Raw genomic sequence first — 21050 nt, 5'->3', positions numbered from 1 at the left:
CCAAGGGACTGCAAGCCACCTAGATACTACACATCACAGACATCTCAAAAAAAGACAAGAGCTTTGAAAACACATCACTACTTGGTCAGCAACAGTAAATGAAGCTAACCAGGCTCTCTTCGAAACCGACTTTTTCGTTAACTGGTAAAAACGCCAGATCTGCTCAACTGGCAATAAATGTTTGACGAGTTCATAAATTTATGAAGGCGTAGATACACCCCAAAATTTCTCCCCTTGTGCAGCTCCCCGTTCATTCATCAACTGAGCGCCTAAGTGACCTATTTTCAGGTTACTTTCCTCACACCTGCCAGGTCACTGTCCTGACTGAGAAACTTCTTGCTGAAGCAATTAATTTTTAGTGCCTACTAACTGTCCCGGGTGTTTGCATTCAATTTGAAATCTGTTACTTGTTAGACACTGTTCGGTCCTAGATCTTTCAGAGAATTGCGCGTTTATGGCGCAGAGAGGGGAGGAGGCGCGGATCTCCGAGAGCCTGCCCTTTATTCGGAAATGAGGAGATGTGAAAGGTGGAAGGCAGGGCAAATAAATAAATAAATCGGGTTTGCCGCCGAAGCGTTTGCCGGCCGGTACGAGCACCCTTTGTAATGCAGGCCTCCCGGGGCTATCGCCTGCGCTAATTGCTCCAGGGCGCTTTCCAAGTTCAAAAGTTCACCTTTTACGACCTCACAAAAGCTCCTTACACGTTACCAATAAAAACATTCCGCGGCAAACACTGTGGGGGGAAATATCAAACAGATACAAATAAAACACCCCGCGGGGGCAGAGAGCCGGGGGCCGGGGAGGGGGGGCGGGGAGCGATGGGGGGAGTCGGGCCCAGCCGCAGCCCGGAGGAACCTGAGGACTTGGCCCGGACATGGGGGCAGGGGGGCGCGCGGAGGGTAGGGCTGGGCCAGGTGAGGAGTCGCCCGGGCTCCGGGAGCGCCAAACGGAAGAGGAGAAGTAAGGCTGGGCGGACGCGGGCCTGGACCCGCGGGCGGAAAGAGGAAAGAGGCAGGTGTCCCGGGCCCCCGGTCAGGCCGGAGCGCCGAGGCAACGGTAGACCGGGCTGAGCAGGGCGGGCAGGAGAGCGCGGGGCAGGAGCGCGAACAAGCGGGGTCCGAAAACGAACCGCTGAGCCAGGAGCTCTGGGACTAGGGGGTGGGCGCCGAGAGGGAGGCGGGTGGGCAGCCCGGGAAGCGCAGCAGCGCGGAGGGGAGAGAAAGAGGCTCCCAAAAGGTGAGGGGCAGAGAGAACCCAGGGGACGAGGGTGTGGCGGCGGCAGGGCGCCGAGGGAGCGTCCGCGGAGGGAGGGACCCGTGGGGGAGAGCGCTGAGGAGGTCGGCGGAGGGGAAGGACTCGGCGCTGAAGGGACCCTTTGGGGGAAGAGACCCTCGCACGGGGATCCCCTGGAGGCCGGGAAGGGGACGATGGGAAAGAGGGGACCACAGGGGAAGGGGACGCCCCCACTGACGGGACTCGAGGTGAAGGAGGCCGGTGGAGAGGGGCCGGTGCAGAGGGGATCTGGGAGTGGGGGGGAGGATTCGCGCTGAGGGACGGGGCCGGGGGGAGGGGAGGCCTATGTTGAGGGGACAGAGGGGAGCGGGAAACGGAGGTCGGGGTGGAGGGAACCAGGCAGGAGGAGGATCCGCGCGGAGGGGCGTCCGCGAGGGGGGGAGTCCCCGGGGGGGTGGGGGGGCGACGAAGGAGAATCGGCGCTGAAGGGGGACCGGGGTGAAGGTCCGCGCTGAGGGGACCCGGAGCCGCCGCGGCTTCCCAGAGAGAGAGAGAGAGAGAGTCAGCTGAGAGGACGGGACTCCCCGGGGTAGGGGGACAGAGGCCCGGTTCTCGCCGGGCCGAGACTTTGCACGCCCCTCACCCACCGTTGCGCGGCGGCGGAGGGAGCGCGGCGGGCGGCTCCAAGAACCCCGCCGAGCCCCCGCCGCCTCCCCCTCCGCTAGGCGGCCGTTCGTCCCGCTCCATGCGGTGGAGCTCAGGGCCCGCGCTCGGTTCGCTGCTCCGCCATGACCGGCGCCCTCGTCGCCGTCGTCGTCCGCCAGGGGGAGGGGGCTGTCAGGGGCCAGCGGGCTCCCGGCCGCGGCGCTCTCTGGGCCCCGAGCCGCCCGGCTCCGCGCCCCTCCGCGCCGCGCCCCCTCAGCACTGGCCAGCTCCCACCCCCGACGTCACGCGCCACTGCCACGCACTGCCCTGCGGGGCACGCTGGGAATTGGAGTCCGCCGGGCGAGGCCGGCCACGCTGGACCCCACCAACTGAAGGGGTGGGAGGAGGGAAAAGCGGCCTTAAGAAGGGAAGGCCAAGGCCTGTTAACATCACGAACCCTGATGAAGACTTCCGATACAAGTTGAATAAAGGTTATTTCAGGACCTTCTCTTCATTATGACTTATCCGTGTGCTCAACCTTCCCTAGGACGCCTCGGATCCCCCCACCCCGAGAATGAGTCTTTCCTAGGAGGTGGATCGCCGAGGAGCCGGGTGAGCACGTGCAAAGAGGCCCAGCCCCGTAGGCGGGTCTCAGAGGGGGCGGTGTTTGTAGGTATTCACTAGGGCCTTCCTCCGCGGCTTCGGGACAAATTGGACCCGAGATTAAAGGACCGGAGTTTAACTCGAGGTGACCGCGTTCGTATGCAAATGGAATCTATAAAACTCTGCTTTCCGGGGTACTCTTTAAAGCCTTTTTACCTCCGGGGGGCGGGAAAGACTGAAGTTTCTCTTCCTCCTCTTTCATTTTCCCCCTGCCCAAGGAACGGAACAGAATGGCAAACTAAGCTTCAAGCCATTGATGCTATTAAAGAAACTCAGGCTCTTTACTCCTGGGGTCTTGAAGCCCTTCGTTTGAGAGCGTCTTTCCTCGGCCTTGTTCGCCTTCCTTGCTCCTCAGTTTTCCTATCAGTTAAACGGGGTTAGAATAGGGACGGGGTCCAATTGGAAGATCCCAACCTTCCCCACCCGTGCTCCTTGCCTCAGTTTCCCAGAGCATAACCCGGATTTTGCCGTTTCCGCTGCAGAGCCCACCTAGTATGCCACCAGGTGGCGCGCGGCCACCAGCATCTGGGCTTGCCCCGGGCGTCCGCCTTCAGCGATCCTCTCTGTAATGGGCTCATCGCGGCCGCCTCCCAAGGTCTAGCTAGGTTCTACCTGGTCAATTCGAAGACAAAGAACGAGAACACTGATTCCTTGCCGGCCTCTAGTCTCCCGGGTTATGCCGCAGCTTCCTCACTGGCTGCCCACTCCCCCGCCTGTCTCCCACCCTGACTACAACCCCGCCCCACCAATACGTCGGCTTGTCTATGTCATTGCTTGCTTAATTTTTAAGTTCTTATACTGGCTCGCACTCCTGCCTGATCTGACCCCTTCCACATTTCTCATCACAGCCCTTCCCTCACCTGCTTGGCAGGATGTTTTGTGATGCTTCCCTGTATTTACGGGTTGAGTGGCGGCTGTACCTTACCAACACCGGTTAACCTGTACTGCATCCTTAATCTGTAACTGCTACTCTTCTGAGAGTTTGACATTAACGCCATGTTCTCTAAACCTCACATCTGCTTTATGGGGAGCTTTAGCTCCAGTATTGCCCCTATCATATACTGACGAAATCATCCGTCAGTAATGGGGATTCCAAACCCAGTCGGTCAAACACCAGAACTTGAACGCTTGGCTCCTTCACACTGATGGCTTCACCCAATCCACTCCCAAACTCCTATTCATCTTTCAAGATCCTGTTAAAATATCCTCTCATGGATATTCATATCTCCCACCAGGGGACACCTAGATCTCCAGTGTGTTCCCTTACTGCTGTTGAGTTCTCTGTGGACTGTGACAAATGATCTCTGTGTGATTGCTTCCCCACTACTGTTCCCCAGCTCCAGAGGGGGAGGGGAACCCTTCGAGTAGGGGCGGTAGGTGGGGGTGTTGAGCTGGGGAAGGAGACAGAGGAGATGGGTCTTCTGGGCCATTCCCTCAGCTCTAGGTTCTAAAATGAGTTAGGATCAGATGGCCTTCCTAGAGCCAAAACTTCCCTTTATCACAGACTTCTGGAGGTAGTAAGTTCCCCTTCCCTGGAGATCCAATCAGGAGCTAAGTGGCACTGCAGAAACCTCTGGAAGGCCTGGGGTTTTCTAAGTCGACTCTCAAAGATGGACAGTGAAGTTCAAACTCTCAGCCCTTAGAAGCAGCTCCTCCTCTTCCTTCAGAGTCCAGCTCTGCTGTCAACTGCCACCCAAAAACCTTTCTCGATCTTGACTAGTCAAATCCCTGTTTTCTCACTCTCATCATTATAACCCCAACTGCTGAGCACAAAACCTGAACACAGTAGACAATAAATAATCGGGGAGGGGGTGAAAGAACAAATAAAACATCTAATCTTTTTACTTAATAACTGCGACTTTGGTTACCTCCAAGCCTCAAAGTCCTGGTTTCAGGCTTCCCTCGTGGCTCAATGGTAAAGAATCTACCTGTCAATGCAGGCTCTATCCCTGATCTGGGAAGATTCCACATGCCTCAGAGCAACTAAGCTGGTGTGCCACAATTATTGAGCCTGTGCTCTGGAGCCTGGGAGCAGAAACTACTGAAGCCCATGCGCCTAGAGCTTGTGCTGTGCAGCAAGAGAAACCACCACAACGAGAAGCCTGTGCGTGGCAAAGAAGAGTAACCCCCACCCCCACATCACGGCTAAAGAAAAGACATCACAGCAGTGAAGACCAGCACAGCAAAACATAAATAATACATTTTTTTTTATGCGGATGGGAGGGAGGGGAGGATAATAGTTACTACCTTACGGGTTGTTACAAGAATCAAATAAGATGATGCATGCAAAGCATTTAACAAAGTGGCTTCACAAATAGGATTTGTCACTAATGTTATTTAAAGAGTGGTCCTAATTCCCAGTTACTTCTCTTCTGAAAATGCTTCTTGGGAAGAGTCAACTAACACAAAACTGAAAAGGGTGAGGGAAATGACTGTGTACTGAGACCCCAGCCATTGTTCTAAGCAGGTAGGGTCCTGTGGTGTCCTTCACCTACATTGTCCCCCCAACAATCCCAAGAGGTCAACACTTTTCTCCACAAATTAAAAATGAGGAAACAGGCTGAGAAAGATGAAAAAGACTCCCCATACACACACCAGCAGGACAAATGACAAAAGAGGAAGAAAATTATCTAAGGAGAAGGATCTGTAGGGAGAGTGCTGAGGCCAGAGGTAGAAAACCAGTCAGAGCTATCACTAAGAGCAAGGCAGGTGTAGGCTCCATCATTAGGGACTTGTCCTATGGTGGTAGAGACAGACACTAATCAAAGTAATCACATACCCACAATTATGACAATACGCTTAGAAGCTCCTGGTGCTGTGGGAGTGTGTGTGACGGTTTATTTTGGTCAGGGGTGGTGATGGAGGGATCATGAACCTTGAAGATGAAAGGATGAGTGGGAGTGAGTCACACTGGGTGAAGAGAGAGTGTTTCAGGGGGAAGGAACAGCCTGTGCAGAGGTCCCAAGGCCCTGTTGAAACAGAAAATTCACTGTAACTGGAGCCCACCCACCCAGGGGGGAGAGGACAAGAGACAAGGGTGAAAAGGAGGAAACCATGGGCTCAGGTAGGAGACTGCCAGCAGGGGGAGCAGAGTTCTCTTGACTACAGGAGCCTTGTCCAGGACCTAGCGGAAGAGTCCGATCCAGGCTGCGTGGAGGGAAAGGGCTGGGTAAGGGGAACCCCCAACAGGTTCTGTTTGTTTTCAGTACATGTTGTCTATTTTTTGAATAGCTAGGACACATTGCAAAACTCCCAGGTTGCAAAAAATTATTCAATGAAAAGCCTTTCTCCTTACTGCATTCCTAAAGGCTGGCTCCTCTCCTTATCCATTAATTGTGTCCATTCCCAGATTTTCTATGCACATAAAAACACACACCATATTTATTTTTTAAGCTAATCTAGCCCTCCCTAGGGAATCTCCAGTTATGAAAGAAGCCAATTTGTCCTGAACGCATGATAGAATGACTCTATCATTCAACTGAAAGTTAAGGAGCACCAGACCTTGTGCTGACGCAGTGGGTCTCAGATTTTAAATCCCCGGGGAGGGTTGGTTAAGAAACACAGATTGTTGGGCCCCACCTCTAGAGTTTCCGCTTCCTTAGGTCTGGGTTGAGGCCTGATGTTTGCATTTACAACAGGTTCCCAGATGCTGAGGCCTCTGGTCCGGGGACCAGGGACGGACGGCACTTTGAGACCTCTGAGCTAGCTGCTCTGTGGACAAAGCACATGGTCTGGGGAACCTTACTCCTCTCTCACAAGGGAAAGCATGAACAGACACAAAGAAACACATACCAACAATATAGTTCATAAAGTGATCAGTTCTACAAGGAAAATGAAGAGGGTAGGGGAGTTTAGGAAGGGGAAGTGCTGGAGAGTAGGGCTGGGGTAGGAGTGGAAGGTAGCAACATTTGAGGGCACAAGTAAGTGGCCCTTTTTGAGCAGTTGACGTTTACAAAGCCAGTCAAACACACACAAGAGGAGCCCTCCTGGGCTCAGGGGAGTGGAAACCTACAAGAGACTTTATGCAGAGAGCAGAAAGGGGGCTCCACCCCCACCACTGCGTGCACAGAGCCAGAGGGACCTGCAAAAGTGACTGTGGAATTCGGAATGAGATGCGAGGGGGGAAATCCGAGACAGGAGAGTTGGAGAAGGGAGCAAGATCGAGAGATGTGGTCCCTGAGAGGGTAGAGAGGTGCCGCCTTGGTTTCGGTTACAGAGATCCCAACAAGGTATTTCCGTAGTGAGACCGAAGGCCCCTGGAGTGAGGGGATGGCCAGGGAATTTGAGGAGTGGCGAACACAAACTGCTGCTCGGGAAGTTTTGTTGCCTAGGAAGCGGAGAATCGAGGCGCTTCCTCAGGTGGATGAGGAGGGTGTTTAAATGATTGGAGCTACAGGAGTTTAGTTGGGGGTTGACGGGAGGGATCTCGGAGAGGGGAAGAAATGGACCTTGCAAGAGAGAGAAGTCTGAGCCAGGAGAAGGGTGGAGCTGGCACGGTCGGGGTGTTTGGAGATCTCCAAGACTCGCGTGCCCTGGAAACATCCCTCCCCTGAACTTTACAACCAACTCCAAAAGGGAAGCAGTATTTTCCCCATTTAACAGACGGGAAAGTGAAGGTCAGAGAGCTGAAGAGACACTCCCAAGGTCCTACATCTCAAAGAATAGGACCTCACTCGGTGTAGAGAGCCCGCGCTCCTTCACTGCCCCAGCTGCTCCTGTGGGCTCCGAAGCAGACCCTTTTTTGTGTGTCCTTGCAGGGATGCCCTTTGGAGAGCCGCCCAATGCAAAGAGGCCCGGCTGGGAGCGGGCCAGCGGGGTGGGGTGCCCCCCTCCATCCTAGCTCCGCCCCCAGCGGCGCGGGAGGGGTCGCGGGGCGGGGAGCCGCGGGCGGACGGGGGGCACGCCGCACGGGTAGAGTTGACCGCGGCGCCCAGCTCGCAGTGCGGCCCGCGCTTCCCGGCGTCCGCGAGCGCTGTCGGTGCCCGCCGTCCGTGCCGGTCCCCGTATGGCCGCAGCCGCCCTCCCCACCAGGCCCAGGTCCCGGCCTGGGCCCCGGCCGCTGCCTCTGCTTCTGCTGCCTCTGCTGCTGCTGCTGCGCGTGGGCCCGGTGCGCGCGGACAGTAAGGTAAGCGCTGCTCTGCGATCCGGGCGCTGGTCCGTAGAGCCGAGCGCGAGGGGGCGCTGTGGCTGGGGCTGCAGACCAGGCACGGTGTGGGGCCGGGAAGCGAGGACCAGGACAGGCGAGACCTGACCTCGGGCTTAATAGGGAGGCTGCAGGCACCGGGACCCCAGGACAGGAGCGCGTGGGGAAGAAGCACTGGAGATGGTAGGGGTGTTTGGGACCCGGAGCAACAGGAAGGGGCGCTGGACACAGTCCAGTGAGGGCAGAAGGTCAGTACTGAAACCCTGAGCCAGGGAGAAGGGGCGCTGGGAGCTTGAAGGGGGTGCAGAAGGCGATGGAGTTTCCAGCCGAGGGAGGTGATTCCCAGGAGCGCTGGCCAGGGGCAGCCTGGAGATCTGGCTCAAAGTTTCCGTGGGAGACTGACGCACGTGGGATAGACCCCTAGGAACTGCTACCTAGCGACTCCAAGGTGTGTAGCAGGCCCTGGGCCAAGGCTTTCAGGCCATACTGGGGACCCAGAGTCCCTCCCCAGTGAATCCAGCTGGACTGGTCCCTCCTGCCTTCTGGTGTTCCTGCCAGAAATCTGCTACACCCTGTAGAGTGGCACCCAACCTTTTTGGCACCAGGGATCAATTTAGTGGAAGACAGTTTTTCACATTACATTAATTGGGCACTTTATTTCTATTATTATTAATTATAATAGCTTCACCTCATAGCATCAGGCAGTAGATCCTAGAGGTCAGGGATCCCTGCTCTAGAGGACACCGTGTCTCCAGAAGTGACCGAGATGTTCTCAGTTGTGGCTAAAAGGTTCTGCTCTGATGTCAAACAGATCTGGGTTCAAATCCCACCTCCACCTCTCACCCAAGTGACCTTGAGCCTTTACCTCTCTGAGCCTCCAATTTCCTGACCTGTAAATACGGGAATAATAACCTAGTTCTCACTTCCTGCAGTTGATGATCTCTACATGAGAGAGATCAGGCCTGGATAATGTTTAGTACCACTCTGGCACCTAATATGTGCCCAATAAATGCTACTGTGATTTTGAAATCTCACCACAGAGACCCCAAAAGGGGGTGAGATCCAGAATGTAAAGAGGAGAAGCACTTTGAGTCAGTCAGAGCAGGGACCCCTTGAGGATGTTTTAGAAACGACCTGGTGAGGACTGAGTCAGGATTGGGGGAAAGTGAGAGGCAGGAGGGAGGTAGAGCCCTTAGTCTTGCAGAGGATGAGAGTAAGAGTGACTTCTCTTGATGTCTCTTCAGCCTCTCTCCTGGGTAGGAGGTGAGGCTGCCCTGTCCACAGGCAGGTAAAGGGCAGAGGCCACTAGCCACTTGCTAAGTATATGAGCAGTGGGCACTGGCAGACCCTCAGCCTGAACTCAGTTCAGGGTATACAAACAAGTGAGCTGCAGTCTTGGAGCTTGCAGCTCCAAAAATAAGGAGGGAATGAGTAGCATTCCCATCTTACAGATGGGAAATTAGGGTGTGTAGAAAGCTGGTGTGTGAATCAAAAAACCTAGGTGTTCTGGCCCTTTGTTGTTCTTAGACTGTGTGACTTTGAGCAAGTCACTGCCTATTTCTGGACCTCAGATCCCCCATCGGAAAAACATCTTCCCAACTCCCCTTCCATATAGCACCTTCTAGGATTCCCTGACCTGGGTTGGGTCCAGGAACAAGTGAGCAAAAACCTCCCAGATAACCTGATCAGCACTTTGCCATCTCTCATTTCTCTAGCTGGGAGGAATATTTGGTCTTGGGCATCCTCTGAGCCATGCTGAGGACTATAGAGCTTGTGGGGGAGGGCTTGCATTCAAAGCAAAGACAAAGAAAACCCAACACCCTGTTTATGTAGTGAGTCAGCCAAACACTTGCTAGGTTGGGGGTGTGTGTGTGTGTGTGTATGTGTGTGTGTTGTCCCAGGGCAAGCTGGGGCTGGTGGGGCGGGGAGGCACATCCTAGAGTTTGGAGGATGAAGCAGCTGGGGGACTCAGTACAGCCCTCCCCCAGACACCTCCCACCCACACCACTCACCCAGCTGGGAAAAATAAAAATCAAGTGATGGGTGAATTTACTCCGCATTCCTCAGCACAGCCAGACTCCTGCTGGCTCTGAGAGAGAGCTGTTTTCATTATTACCCTCCCTCCCCCAACAATCCTCCTTCCTCTTCAAGCCCGTCCTATTTTCTGAGGGTGAGGGGCGAACCCTTTGGAGGGCCAATCTGGGAAGTGAAGTCTGTCTAGGGCCCTAAAGGGTTAAGTTGGCCCTGCTTCAGACTTCCTGCTCCTGGGAGGTCCGGCCTCCCCTTCTGCCCAGGACTTTCAGGGGTACAGGGGCAACTTAACCCTAGAAGCTTGTGGCCAGCTCCTCGCTTGGCATGTTTTAATTTTGTGTTTATAACCAGGCCTCTCCTAAACAGGACTTGGGGTTTCCATCTAAGGAAGAGCCTTGTCCAGCTTCACAGTGAGAGGCGTTCAGTTCATAGCTTCCTGGCGTTTCTGAGGGGCTGCCCAGTGAGGAGGTTAGGATGGATAGACAGGCACACGATACCCAGGCACAGTACCAGAGGCCACCAGGAACCTGCTTTTTGCTGTAGGTCCTTGAAATGTGCCTGAGAATTCCACATCTCTACCTCAGTTTCCCCATCTGTGAAAGAGCTGTTGGCACCTCACTTCCTCCATGCATTCAGGGGTGGGAAGGGGATCTTTGGGCAGCCCTGCCGCTGATCAGAGGCCTGAGAACAGGCAGGAGGTACCAAGGCCTGTGGGAGCTGGGCCAGGGGAGCAGGAGGGGCTGACACAAGCAGGCGGTGGTATCCCAGGCTGGATCTGATGTTCTAGGCCAGGCAGTTCTCAGAGGCTCAGGTGTTGCTGCTCCTCCACTCAGGGAGTTGCTGCCTGTGAGTGTAATTGGAAACAGGCTCCATAGCAGGCCAGGGCTGCACAGTGATGGAGTCCTCCTTCTGCACAAAACAGAGTGAGGGGCCAAGCCAGGCCCCTCGAGTCTCTCTGCAGGAAAAGTCTTCCCCATCTCTCCCACTGGCTGGGGCACGTGAAGAACATACTGGGTGCCAAGCCCTCTGCCCAGGTTTACATTCAAGATCTTACACAACATTCGGGATCTCCCCATTTGACAGACTTGAACAATGACACTCAAAAGAGTCAGGTTGGGGCTGCTCAAAAATCCAAGACAGGGAACTTGGGGGATCTGGAGATTCCTGGGGCTCCAGGATTCTCAGCCTTTAGAGGGCATCCAAATACCTGAGGAGCCTGGGAGAGTATGCATCAAGGTGGAGTAAGGACAGGGCATCTGCATTTTCCAAGTTATCCCATCCCAGCTAATTCTGAGGCACATCTCCCAGCTGAGAACTCATGGAGGTTTGTGGAGCAAGAGAATAACAGATCATCAAAGAGGAGCTTTGGAATATTCATCCAGCAAAGAGGCGGCTCCCTATATTGTCTGTTGTTGTTTAGTTGCTAAGTAGGTCTATTAACCATGCTTACTTTAGTCTCTAAGTCATGTCTGACTCCTTACAACTCCATGGACTATAGCCTGTGAGGCTCCTCTGTCCATGGGATTTCCCAGGCAAGAATACTGGAGTGGGTTGCCATTTCCTTCTCCAGGGAATCTTTCCCACTCAGGGATCAAATCCGTAACTCTCGTGTCTCCTGCATTGGTAGGCATGTTCTTTACCACTGAGCCACCAGGGAAGCCCCATATATTGTCTAGGTAGCAGTTGCATTAACTCAGCAGTTAATGCAACCTGAGCTTAGGCTGTGGCTGGGGAGTGGAGACCATTGAGATAGAAGATATTTAGCATGAAGCATCAAAAGAATGGGCTTCTTATGTGGCACAGTGGTAAACAATCTGCCTGCCAATGCAGGAGACACGGGTTCAATTCCTGGGTCCGGAAGATCCCCTGGAGTAGGAAATGGCAACCTATTCCAGTATTCTTACCTGGGAAATCACACGGATAGGGGAGCCTGATGGGCTACGGTCCATGGAGTTGCAAAGAGTTGGACACAACTTCGCAACTAAGCATTTATGCACACACATCAGAAGAACATGACTGGTGGGTTCTTTCTGGTGAGAGTGGTGAGAGCAAGGAGGAGGCTCAAAGACCTGAGTTGTGCAGGAGGGTAGATAGACGTGGGTTTGGGAGAAGATGGTGGGCCCAGTTTTGAATGGATGAAGTTGGGGTGTCCGTGGGGTGCATCTGGAGGCAGTATCCAGATGACCATGGGCTCTAGGAGAGGTCTTTGCCTGCAGAAGGACATGGAAACTGCCTCTTGGTGAATCTGGGCTGGCCATGAGTGAAGAGGGAAGCTTCAACCTCCAGGTGACACAATCTGTTCTGTTCCTAGAACATTTTCTAGGTTGAAACCCCACTTCTCCATTCTGGCCAGATTTATCCATCTCTCTTCAGAAATATCAAATATGCCTTCTTGGCCTCTTATTGTGGGGTTTCCTTGCAAATAGCTGGGGAGCTTTTTAAGCACAAGTCACCCACACTCACTCCTGGGGGCTTTAGCAGCAGTGTGTGCTGAGCGAGGCTGCAGGGAGAGATGGGGGCTGAGGCAAGGACTTTCCTGCTTGGCAGCAACCCCAGCCCACAGACTGAGGGCAAGTTAGATCAGCCCCATGTCCCCAGCCCTACCGAGGCTGGATCCATCCAGGGCCCCCATCTCTTTCCAAGCTCAGTTGCTGTTGGAGAAACCCTTGCCTGGTGACTGTGGGTGGTCCTAGTGGGAAGAGCATGGGGACTGCATTTTGGAGTCAGGCTGTGCTGGGCAAACCCCTCACCTTCTCCGAGACTCAGATTTCTCCTCACCACGATGTGTGGTTGTGGGGAGAGCAAAGAGGTAGAAGACTATGTACAACCGTGCAAGAGAGTCATTGGCAGCAACTTCAGTAGCAGGTAGAGAGCAGCTGTTCTAGACCAGGTGCTCCGCACACGTTGACTCATTTCAGCCTCAGGACAAGCTTATGGGGGAAAGGACTGTTATCCTCCCCATTTTACAGAGGAGGAGGCTGAGACTCAGAGGGGTCAGGGCCATGCGGGGAGGACATGTGGGAGCTGGGATGTGAGCCCAGGGCCTGGCTCCTCCCCATGACGCTCTGCTGCCTCCAGTCAAGCACCACAGGACACTGTGACCACAGGAGGCGGGGCCCTGCCCCGGGCTCCGGGCAGCTGGGGGCTGGAGCAGAGGCCCTCTTCCGACTCCTGCCTCCTGGCCTGTGTCAGGGCCTTGGCCGCCCCATCAGGACGCAGCACCTCATCTGAGGAGGGGAGGAATGTTGCGGTCATGTGGAGGCCGCTGCTGGTGGGGATGGGTGTTGGATTATGGGTGAGTCCCCAGGAAGAGGCCTCTTTGGCCTGGCCACACAGAACACACCCACATCCACTTGCTGGGCTCTTTGCTCCACCTGGGGGAGTGGGTGGGGGTGACTAGGGGTTCCAGCAGAGCTGGGAAGGGGGCCCAGAAGTCTCAAAGCGAAGGCAGGCTTACCGCACTAGCAGTGATCTAAAGAATGTACAGCATCTGAGCCTGGCTGTCAGTGCTCATGGGCGCAGAGAATTGCCCAGCCGGACCCAGGGTACACTTGCCCTGCAGAGGACCCCAGACAAAACTTCCACCATAGCACCCCCTTCCCCACCCTCCTCATCTCCTGCGGGACAGCAAGTCTACCCATGTTGGGCTCTCATCCCCTTGAACAAGTTATTTGCTGGCTCCAGGGCTATTTTCGCATCTGGAGAACACTGCTAAGAATATCTAGGGAGTTCCCTGGTGGTCCAGTGGCTGGGACTCCATGCTCCCAATGCAGGGGGCCAGGATTCAATCTCTGGTCAGGGAACTAGATCCCACACGCCGTTACTAAGGGTTCACTTGCCGCAACAAAGATGAAAGATCCTGGGTGCTGCAATTAAGACCTGGCACAGCCAAACAAATAAATAAATAAAAAGAATATCTACCAGTGTACCCACATGGAGAAATATAGAGGGATAAACAAGTCCCTGTCAGGATTATTGGTGGTAATAATAACAACTACAACATATTATTCCTGGTATTCTGTCACTCAGTCCTCACACAGCCTTTTGCTGGGTATACTCACTAGCAGTACCCTCATTTTACAGGTGAAGAAACTGAGGCACAGAGAGGTTAAGTAACCTGCCCAAGAGCACACAGCTGTAGGTGGCCCATGGCTGTGTTCCTCACCACCGCCCCGCACCTCCCCAGCGCTCAGTGAGTTCTCAATAAATGTCTCCTCCCTGGGCTCCGCATCCCAGGCTGGCCTCTTCCATCCACCGTCTGTCCACAGAGCAGGCTGACTGAGTGCTCTGCAGACCTGGCCCTGGCTCTCTCCTGCTGCTAACCCTCCCAGGACTTCCCAGTGTTTTCAGGAAGAAGACCAGATCCTCAGCCAGCTTTAAGGGCCCTGCATGAGTCAGGCTCTGTCTCCCTCAGCCTTACCTCCTGCCACCAGGCCCTCTGTAGGCACAAACCAGAATGAACCTCCTCCAGGCTCCCAAGGTGCCTGGTCCTTGCTTGTCTTTGCACATCTGACTTGCTCACCCTGGACTGCTCTCCTTGGGCTTAGAAATGTCCCCCAGGGGTGCCCTCCTCTGAGCAGTCTTCATGGGTGTCTTTCTTTGGATCTCAGGGCTCACTGCGTGAACTTCTCCCATGGCTGAGGAGGTCAAGGATGCACCTCTATCTACTTCTGCACCTCCAGTTCTTACCCAGAGTCTGGCAGAGGCCAGGGCCTCAAACAGGTGTCTGAGGGCTCAGAGCAGCCATGGAGTGCCTACTGCCCTTCCCCAGAGGGCACTAGGATGTTCTTGGGGGTGGGCTTGGCAGAAAGCCCAAGGGGGCCTTGAATTCACCTGGGTCCTGGTGGCTTCAGTGAGAGCTCAGAGGTGTGGGTTTGTTGATTGAGTCATAAATAGCTGTGCCCTGAGAGCCTAGAGCCCAGGATGGGCTGGCTGAGCCAGCTAGGGGGGTTCTGGTTGGGACTCCCAGGGCCCTGCTGGTGTGTGAGGGCAAAGCAGGCTGGAGCCTGGTGCCTGCCACTGATCTCACCCAGCTGACTCCTGCACGCTCAAAGTTCTGCTGCCCCCAGTGACCATACTTAAGACACTGGGTGTGTGGCCTCCCAGGGCGGGCTTGAAGGAAAAGGGGGAGGGAAGGAGAACACTCCCCTCCCCCCAGCCTTGGTCTTCCGCTCACCACGGCCTCTCCTGCAGGTGTTTGGCGACGTGGACCAGGTGCGCATGACCTCGGAGGGCTCCGACTGCCGCTGCAAGTGCATCATGCGGCCGCTGAGCAAGGACGCGTGCAGCCGGGTGCGCAGCGGGCGGGCGCGCGTGGAGGACTTCTACACGGTGGAGACGGTGAGCTCCGGCACCGACTGCCGCTGCTCCTGCACGGCGCCGCCCTCCTCACTCAACCCCTGCGAGAACGAGTGGAAGATGGAGAAACTCAAGAAACAGGCACCCGAGCTCCTCAAGGTAGACTTTCTGGAGTAGAAGCGGGATGGGGCCCCCTCCTGCGCCAACACCTAGCGTGCGCTGGCGCGGGGCCGGCCCTCCAATGAGAAGGTCGCACTTGTTAGGAGAGGGGTTGTGCTCGCCCCATTTCACAGGTGAGGAAACAGAGGCCCCCTGGGAGGAAACCGCACCTGCCAAACGCCACTGGGCCAGTCAGCAACGGAGGCAGCGTGCTCTGGCGAGTTGACCTGAAGACAGCCCTTTACTGTCTCCTTACCATCCAGCCGAGTGTCCTGGTTTTACCCAAACCAGGTCATCTGTCGTCACCTCCACATAGCGTTTTAAATTTTGTAGCACCTGATTGTTTTCATGTCCTAACATTTCCCGTATTCAGGTACCACCTTCGTCCCAGATGTTGTGCTAAAGCTCTTTTTTTTCCTCTACATTATTTCTCTAAATTCTTAATCCATTCTGTGAAATATGGGATCTTTGCCCTCATTTTATAGGTGAGAAAACTGAGGCTTGGAGAAGTTAGGTAACTGGCCTAAGTGCTCACATAATGACATGCAGCCTTAAGTCTATACCCTGTTTTTATGTGAATGTTGTGCTTATAACCCTGCACCCACCACGGGAAGATTAGAAAGAGGCGTCACCTCTGGGTGACCCAGCCCTGTGCCAGGCCCACCACCAGGACCCATAGCTTGGATAGACGTGGACAGGGAAATCACAGCCGCCCAGCCAGCCAGGCATCTGGGTACCGTTCACACCATGCATAACTCTGTTCTTGGCGGACCTGGTGGGGCTAGGATTTGAACTCAGATCCTTCTGTGTCCAAAGCATGTGTTCTAAATCACCTTGCTCTCCTGTCTTCCTTTTTGTAATAGCGCAGATAATTTGATGGCTTTTTCTCAAGCTGGAAGATAATTGCCTTACGATGTTGTGTGTGTTTCTGCTGTACAATGACTTGAATTAGCTCTAAGTATACATGTATCCCCTCCCTCAGGAGTCTCCCTCCCGTCACCCCTCTAGGTCTTCACAGAGAATTTGGTGGCTTTTGAGAGGATCTTTTTCTTTTATAATTTCTTCCAAACATATGTCTATTTTGCCATTTTCGTGTCAAGAACTGTGACATTCACTGAGATGTTACCCTACCTGTAAGCTAACAGGTTAGCCTGCCAGTTTCATGGACGCTGGCAGAAGACATGAGCCAGAGACGAAGGACTGTATTACTCGTGGTCACCAGAGTGTCTCCACTTTCTTGCACTGGTTCTCCCACTCGCTTCTCATGGGGTGATGCACTGGGGGCTGGATAACACCTGCACATTCAGTGGGATGTCTTCCAAGAAAAGAGTTCCTACTTAGAGAATCCAAATCTCCAAATCTCTTATAAGGAGCACCAAACCCACCTTCCCTGCTCTGGAGGGAACCAGTCTCTGGCTGCTCCAAGGCTGTGCGCTCTACAACAAGGTGGCCTGGAACAAGAACAGTCAGTGCCTCTGCGGGCAAGACACGTGCAAAAGCCAGAGGCCCCCGGGAAGAATCGTCTCCCAACATTTGGCTCAAAATATTTTCTTTAAATTTAACTTTAGTTTTATTTTTGTAACAACTGGACGGATACCAAAACTCTCAAAGTTGCGGTGGGGGGTGGGGGTGGGGTTGAATTTTAGGCCAAGTGGCTTCTTTTTTTTTTTTTTTTAAAGGAATGAAAGTCTTTATTTTATTTTTGGCTGAGATGAGTCTTTGTTGCTGCATGGGCTTTTCTCTAGTTGTGGTGAGCAGGGGGTTACTCTCTGTTGCAGTGCATGGGCTTCTCATTTCAGTGGTTTCCCTTGTTGCAGAGCACAGGTTCTAGATGCTCAGGCTTCAGTAGTTGCAATTTGCAGGCTAGAGAGTACAGGCTCAGCAGTTGTGGCACATGGACTTAGTTGCTCTGCAGCATGTGGAGTCTTCCTGGACCAGGGATTGAACCGGTGTCCCCTGCATTGACAAGGAATTCTTATCCAACATACCATCAGGGAAGTCCCCAAGTGACTTCTTGACAACTTGGCAGTTCTGGGACCACACTGTCTCCCAAATCCACTAGCACCCTGCAGACTCCAGGGACAGAAGCCATAGGCCAGTTTTCAGTTACAGGAACAAATCCAACTTTTGCTCATATCCACTTCTCAGTAACCCAATTGTAAGCATACTGGACATGAGGGTAGACAAAACCTTTTTCTAAAGGCTAGCTGGTTTAATCCTTGCTACAACCCTTTGGAGAGGGAACTTATGTTCTCAGCTTTACTTGGGGGGGAGGAATCTGAGGCCCAGAGAGGAACTGTGACTTGCCTAAGATCACAGAGCAAGGAATTGGCAGCACTAAGATTTGAACCCAAGGATTCTCTGCTGTGTCCCCTTGCCCAGTGGAGAGGTCACTGGGCAGTTCTCTCAGCTCGAGCTATCCCTCAGGCCTTTCGGTGCACAGCAGCCATGGGATTTTTAATTCAGCCTTAGAGGACTGGAGTGGGGCAGTGGTGGGATTAACCCAACAGGTGGGATTGTAGGAGGGTCGCAGAGAAGATACTCTGCCTCCTTGACACGTTAGGAAGCGTCAAGCCTGAGAGGTGCCCAGAGAACCCCAGGAGGAGCTGTGGACAGAAGCAGCACAGGACAGGCCTGAGGCCTCTCCTACCTGGCGTGGCTCCACCTTCCCCCGTGAGTACCCCCACGGCCCCAGGAGAAGGGGTTAGGAGAAGCCACTGTGGAGGACGACAGAGCGTACCCACCTATACCCGCTCCTTGTCTGTACCCCAACCCTTCCCCTCAAGCTAAGAACTGCAGCTGTCATTTGACCTTAGTTGCATGGCTCTGAGGAAGAAGAATGGGATTCTAGATCCCCTTTCTTGGGGAGCTTGGCTGCAGAGGGGAGCGTTTCCCACCTCTTCACTCCCTTTCCTTCTGGACATGAGCTAGATGTGGCCCCACCCTTGAGAAATCCCAGTCCTGTGGGGACACAGCTCCTGATCCCAGTAATGGCTAGGTAGTCAGTGCTAGACCAGGCGACATCCCAGGGACCGTGGTAGTCCGGAGGAGGAGGCAACATTAGAACTGGGCACTGAGGGATGTGTAGGAGTCCCTCAGACAGAGCAGCAATAAAGATAGGCTGGGTGAGAGTACGTAGAGTGGGCATGACCACGGCACCTCCTTGCCCTTGTCTGTCCCAGCCTTACTAGCCACTGGTCAGTTCCATACTGTGCTTCTCAAACTACATGTGGTAAAAGACCAGTGTTTTAAAAATCTGTGAAGAGCCAATATTTTGTAAAATACTATAAAATTAGTTGTTAGAAAAATGAAATATAAACAAAAACACAAAATACAAGTCCAGGGTCCACAGGTCCACAGATATAACATTTCTCTGTCGAATGGCTCTGAAATTTTATGAAAGTCTACTTTCGCTTTGCCTAATTATTTATTTATTTATTTTTGCATAATTATTTAATCACAGACTGGTAATGAGCAGCTTGTACTGGGAATGGTGCTGGTCTGCAGACCACACTTGGAGTAGCTCAGCTCAAACACGCCATGTGTCTTCACACCTTCAGCTCTTTGCACGAGCTATTCTCTTGGCCTGGAATGTCTGTCTCCGGCCATTGTTGCTGAATTTATGCTTATCCTTCAGAGTTCAGTTCAAACTTCCTCCTGGCAGACTTTACCAACCCACACCCACTCCCAGACAAGGTCAGTGCCCCACCGTTAATGACCTGGGCACCTGTGTGTGTTTCCATCTGTGTTCCCTGATCCGGACTCCTTGACAACCTATGAAGGATCACGGAAGCTCGTGTCTGTATTGTCATCACTGTCCTTAATGCCTGGGCCAGAGTGAACATTTGCTGAGGCCAAAGAAGACGGCAGGAGCAGATCGAAGCGACCTTGAGTGCCAGGCTTAGGAAATTAGAAGCCACACCTGGGCAGTGGGGAGCCACAGCGAACCATCTGGCAGGGGAGAGACCCATGGTCAAAGTTGTACTTCGGGAAGCCAGTTTTGGTGGCCTTGAAGGCAACAGAAGTGAAGCTGGGAGGTCCCATTTAGCCTCCTGGAATGGTACTCATCACTGATATTCACGAAGCCCTTGCTATACACCCACTCTGAGCTGAGTCCTGTCCAGACGGTACTGCTCTGCACCATACCCCTGCTGCCTGCCTCCCAGAGAGAAGCTGAGACCCAGGAGCGTCTACGGGCACAGTTCTGAAACTGAACTCCACAGAGCCCTGGGGGTACCATGCAACCCTTCCAAGGCTGAACAAGGTTGTGGGGAAGCAGGGGAGGCTCAGGGCTCTATCCCTGCTTCCACCAGAGTCCCTCTTTTTCTGTTTTCGAGATCAGAGTCTGCTCAGAGAAGAACTCTCTGGCTTAAAACAGCTTCAACACCCCTGGGAGAGTGGGAGTAAAACTGTTGGAAACAGCTGGCCAAGGCCAAACAGGAGCGCCGGCCTGCTCAGGCCCTGAGAATGCGTACAGGGGGTGGACTGGAGGAACCGCCCACTAGAGGCAAGGGAAAGCTGATTTCCCAACTGGCCCTTTGTGCCAAGGTTTCCCTGACACTCTCACTGGCATCCTGGCCATCTGGAGGGAAGGATCATGTCCTGATGAGGTGTCACAGAGAGGGGATGGAGTTGGGCAGCTGAAGGGAGAGCCGTGAACTGGGCAAGGGAGACGCGGCATCTGCTACTGACGGGTTGTGCAAGCCCCTCCCCACGTCTTGGCCTCACTTTCCCCATCTGAACCCAGACAGGCGCAGTAAAGCATGATGGGAAAGAGGTTTTGGTTTATACCAATCTGGGCTCTGCTCTGGCTCCACCATTTAACAGCCGGGAGCCTTGGCTTCACCCCTCTAAGCAGCAGCTTCCCAATCTGCCTGACCGAGATAAAAGACCTCCAAAGCTTATCATAGGCCGGGTGCTCAGAAGCAGACTCTTGTGTGCAGATGACTTATTATGAAAGGGCTCCCAGGAGGAGCTGATACTGAAGTGGATGAGGCAGCGGGAGGGCTGGGAAGGGAGGGGGAGGGAAAGGAGCCCCGTAGGGGCACGGTTTCAGGCCAAGTGCCAGCCCCAGCTGCAGAGGACGCTAGAGTTTGAGTGGCAGCTCACTTGTCCTGCGGGGCTAGGATGCTGGCTTCTAGATGTCCACACCAGTCAGCCCTTGCCTACAGACTGCCCCAGGAGGACACACACTCCCAAACACTTTGAGGGACAAAGTGGCTCTTTGGAGAGAGTCACAGATACAGGCTGTTAAAAGGGAAGCCCGTGGAAGCCAGGGTTGGGCACGAGAAACAGAAACAGGGATCCAGGGGATGCGGATAGAGCTCCTTCGGTGTCCACTGCTCCACTGTTCTCTGGGTTGTTATGGATTAAGTGAAGTGGTTCATTCAGGCCCCGACACAGTGCCGGCCATATGTGGAGTATGCTTAGTCGTGTCCAACTCTTTCCAACTCCATAAACTGCAGCACGCTAGGCTTCCCTGTCCTTCACCATCTCCTGGAACTCGCTCAAACTCATGTCCAGGGCTTCCCTGGTAGCCTAGTGGTTAAAAATCCATCTTGCAATACAAGGGACATCGGTTTAATCCCTGGCCTAGGAAGAGCCCACATGCTGATGGGCAGCTAAGCCTGTGTGCCACAGCTATTGAGACTGTGCCCTTGGAGTCCAAGAATCACAACTACTGAGCCTACATGCAGCAGTTACTGAAGCCTGTGTGCCCTGGAGCCCATGCTCTGAGGCAAGAGGAGCCACCGCAATGAGAGGCCCCCACTCACCACAACTATAGAAAGCCCTCGGAAAGCAATGAAGACTCAGGGCAGCCCTAAATAAATAAATAAATAAATTCTTTAAAAAAAAACACTCATGTCCATTGAGTCAG

The 21050-nt window shown here is 53.9% G+C and overlaps 2 protein-coding genes and 1 long non-coding RNA gene across 4 annotated transcripts in view; 2 read left to right on the top strand and 1 right to left on the bottom strand.

Moving 5' to 3' along the window:
* The window catches only part of NR6A1 (nuclear receptor subfamily 6 group A member 1), a 214715-nt gene extending 212542 nt beyond the window's left edge, over positions 1-2173 (bottom strand). For both annotated transcript variants that reach the window (XM_043916880.1, XM_043916881.1), the window contains exon 1: positions 1881-2173. In XM_043916880.1, coding sequence (XP_043772815.1) covers positions 1881-1980 — 100 coding nt within the window. In that variant the 5' untranslated portion in view covers positions 1981-2173. The remainder of the gene's footprint in view (positions 1-1880) is intronic.
* LOC122702906 lies at positions 896-4533 on the top strand. The gene is made up of 3 exons (XR_006343366.1): positions 896-1056; positions 2426-2490; positions 4482-4533. It is a non-coding gene; the product is annotated as an uncharacterized LOC122702906 (long non-coding RNA).
* A 2876-nt stretch (positions 4534-7409) lies between these two features.
* Positions 7410-21050, top strand: part of OLFML2A (olfactomedin like 2A) — a 29014-nt gene continuing 15373 nt past the window's right edge. The window contains exons 1-2 of the mRNA XM_043916879.1: positions 7410-7666; positions 14909-15172. Coding sequence (XP_043772814.1) covers positions 7547-7666; positions 14909-15172 — 384 coding nt within the window. The 5' untranslated portion in view covers positions 7410-7546. The remainder of the gene's footprint in view (positions 7667-14908; positions 15173-21050) is intronic.

This window comes from Cervus elaphus, chromosome 11 (assembly GCF_910594005.1).
Source record: "Cervus elaphus chromosome 11, mCerEla1.1, whole genome shotgun sequence".
NCBI classification, from domain to species: Eukaryota; Metazoa; Chordata; class Mammalia; order Artiodactyla; family Cervidae; genus Cervus; species Cervus elaphus.
Note: the sequence above shows the minus strand (reverse complement) of the source record. Positions and strands in the feature narration are given on the sequence as shown.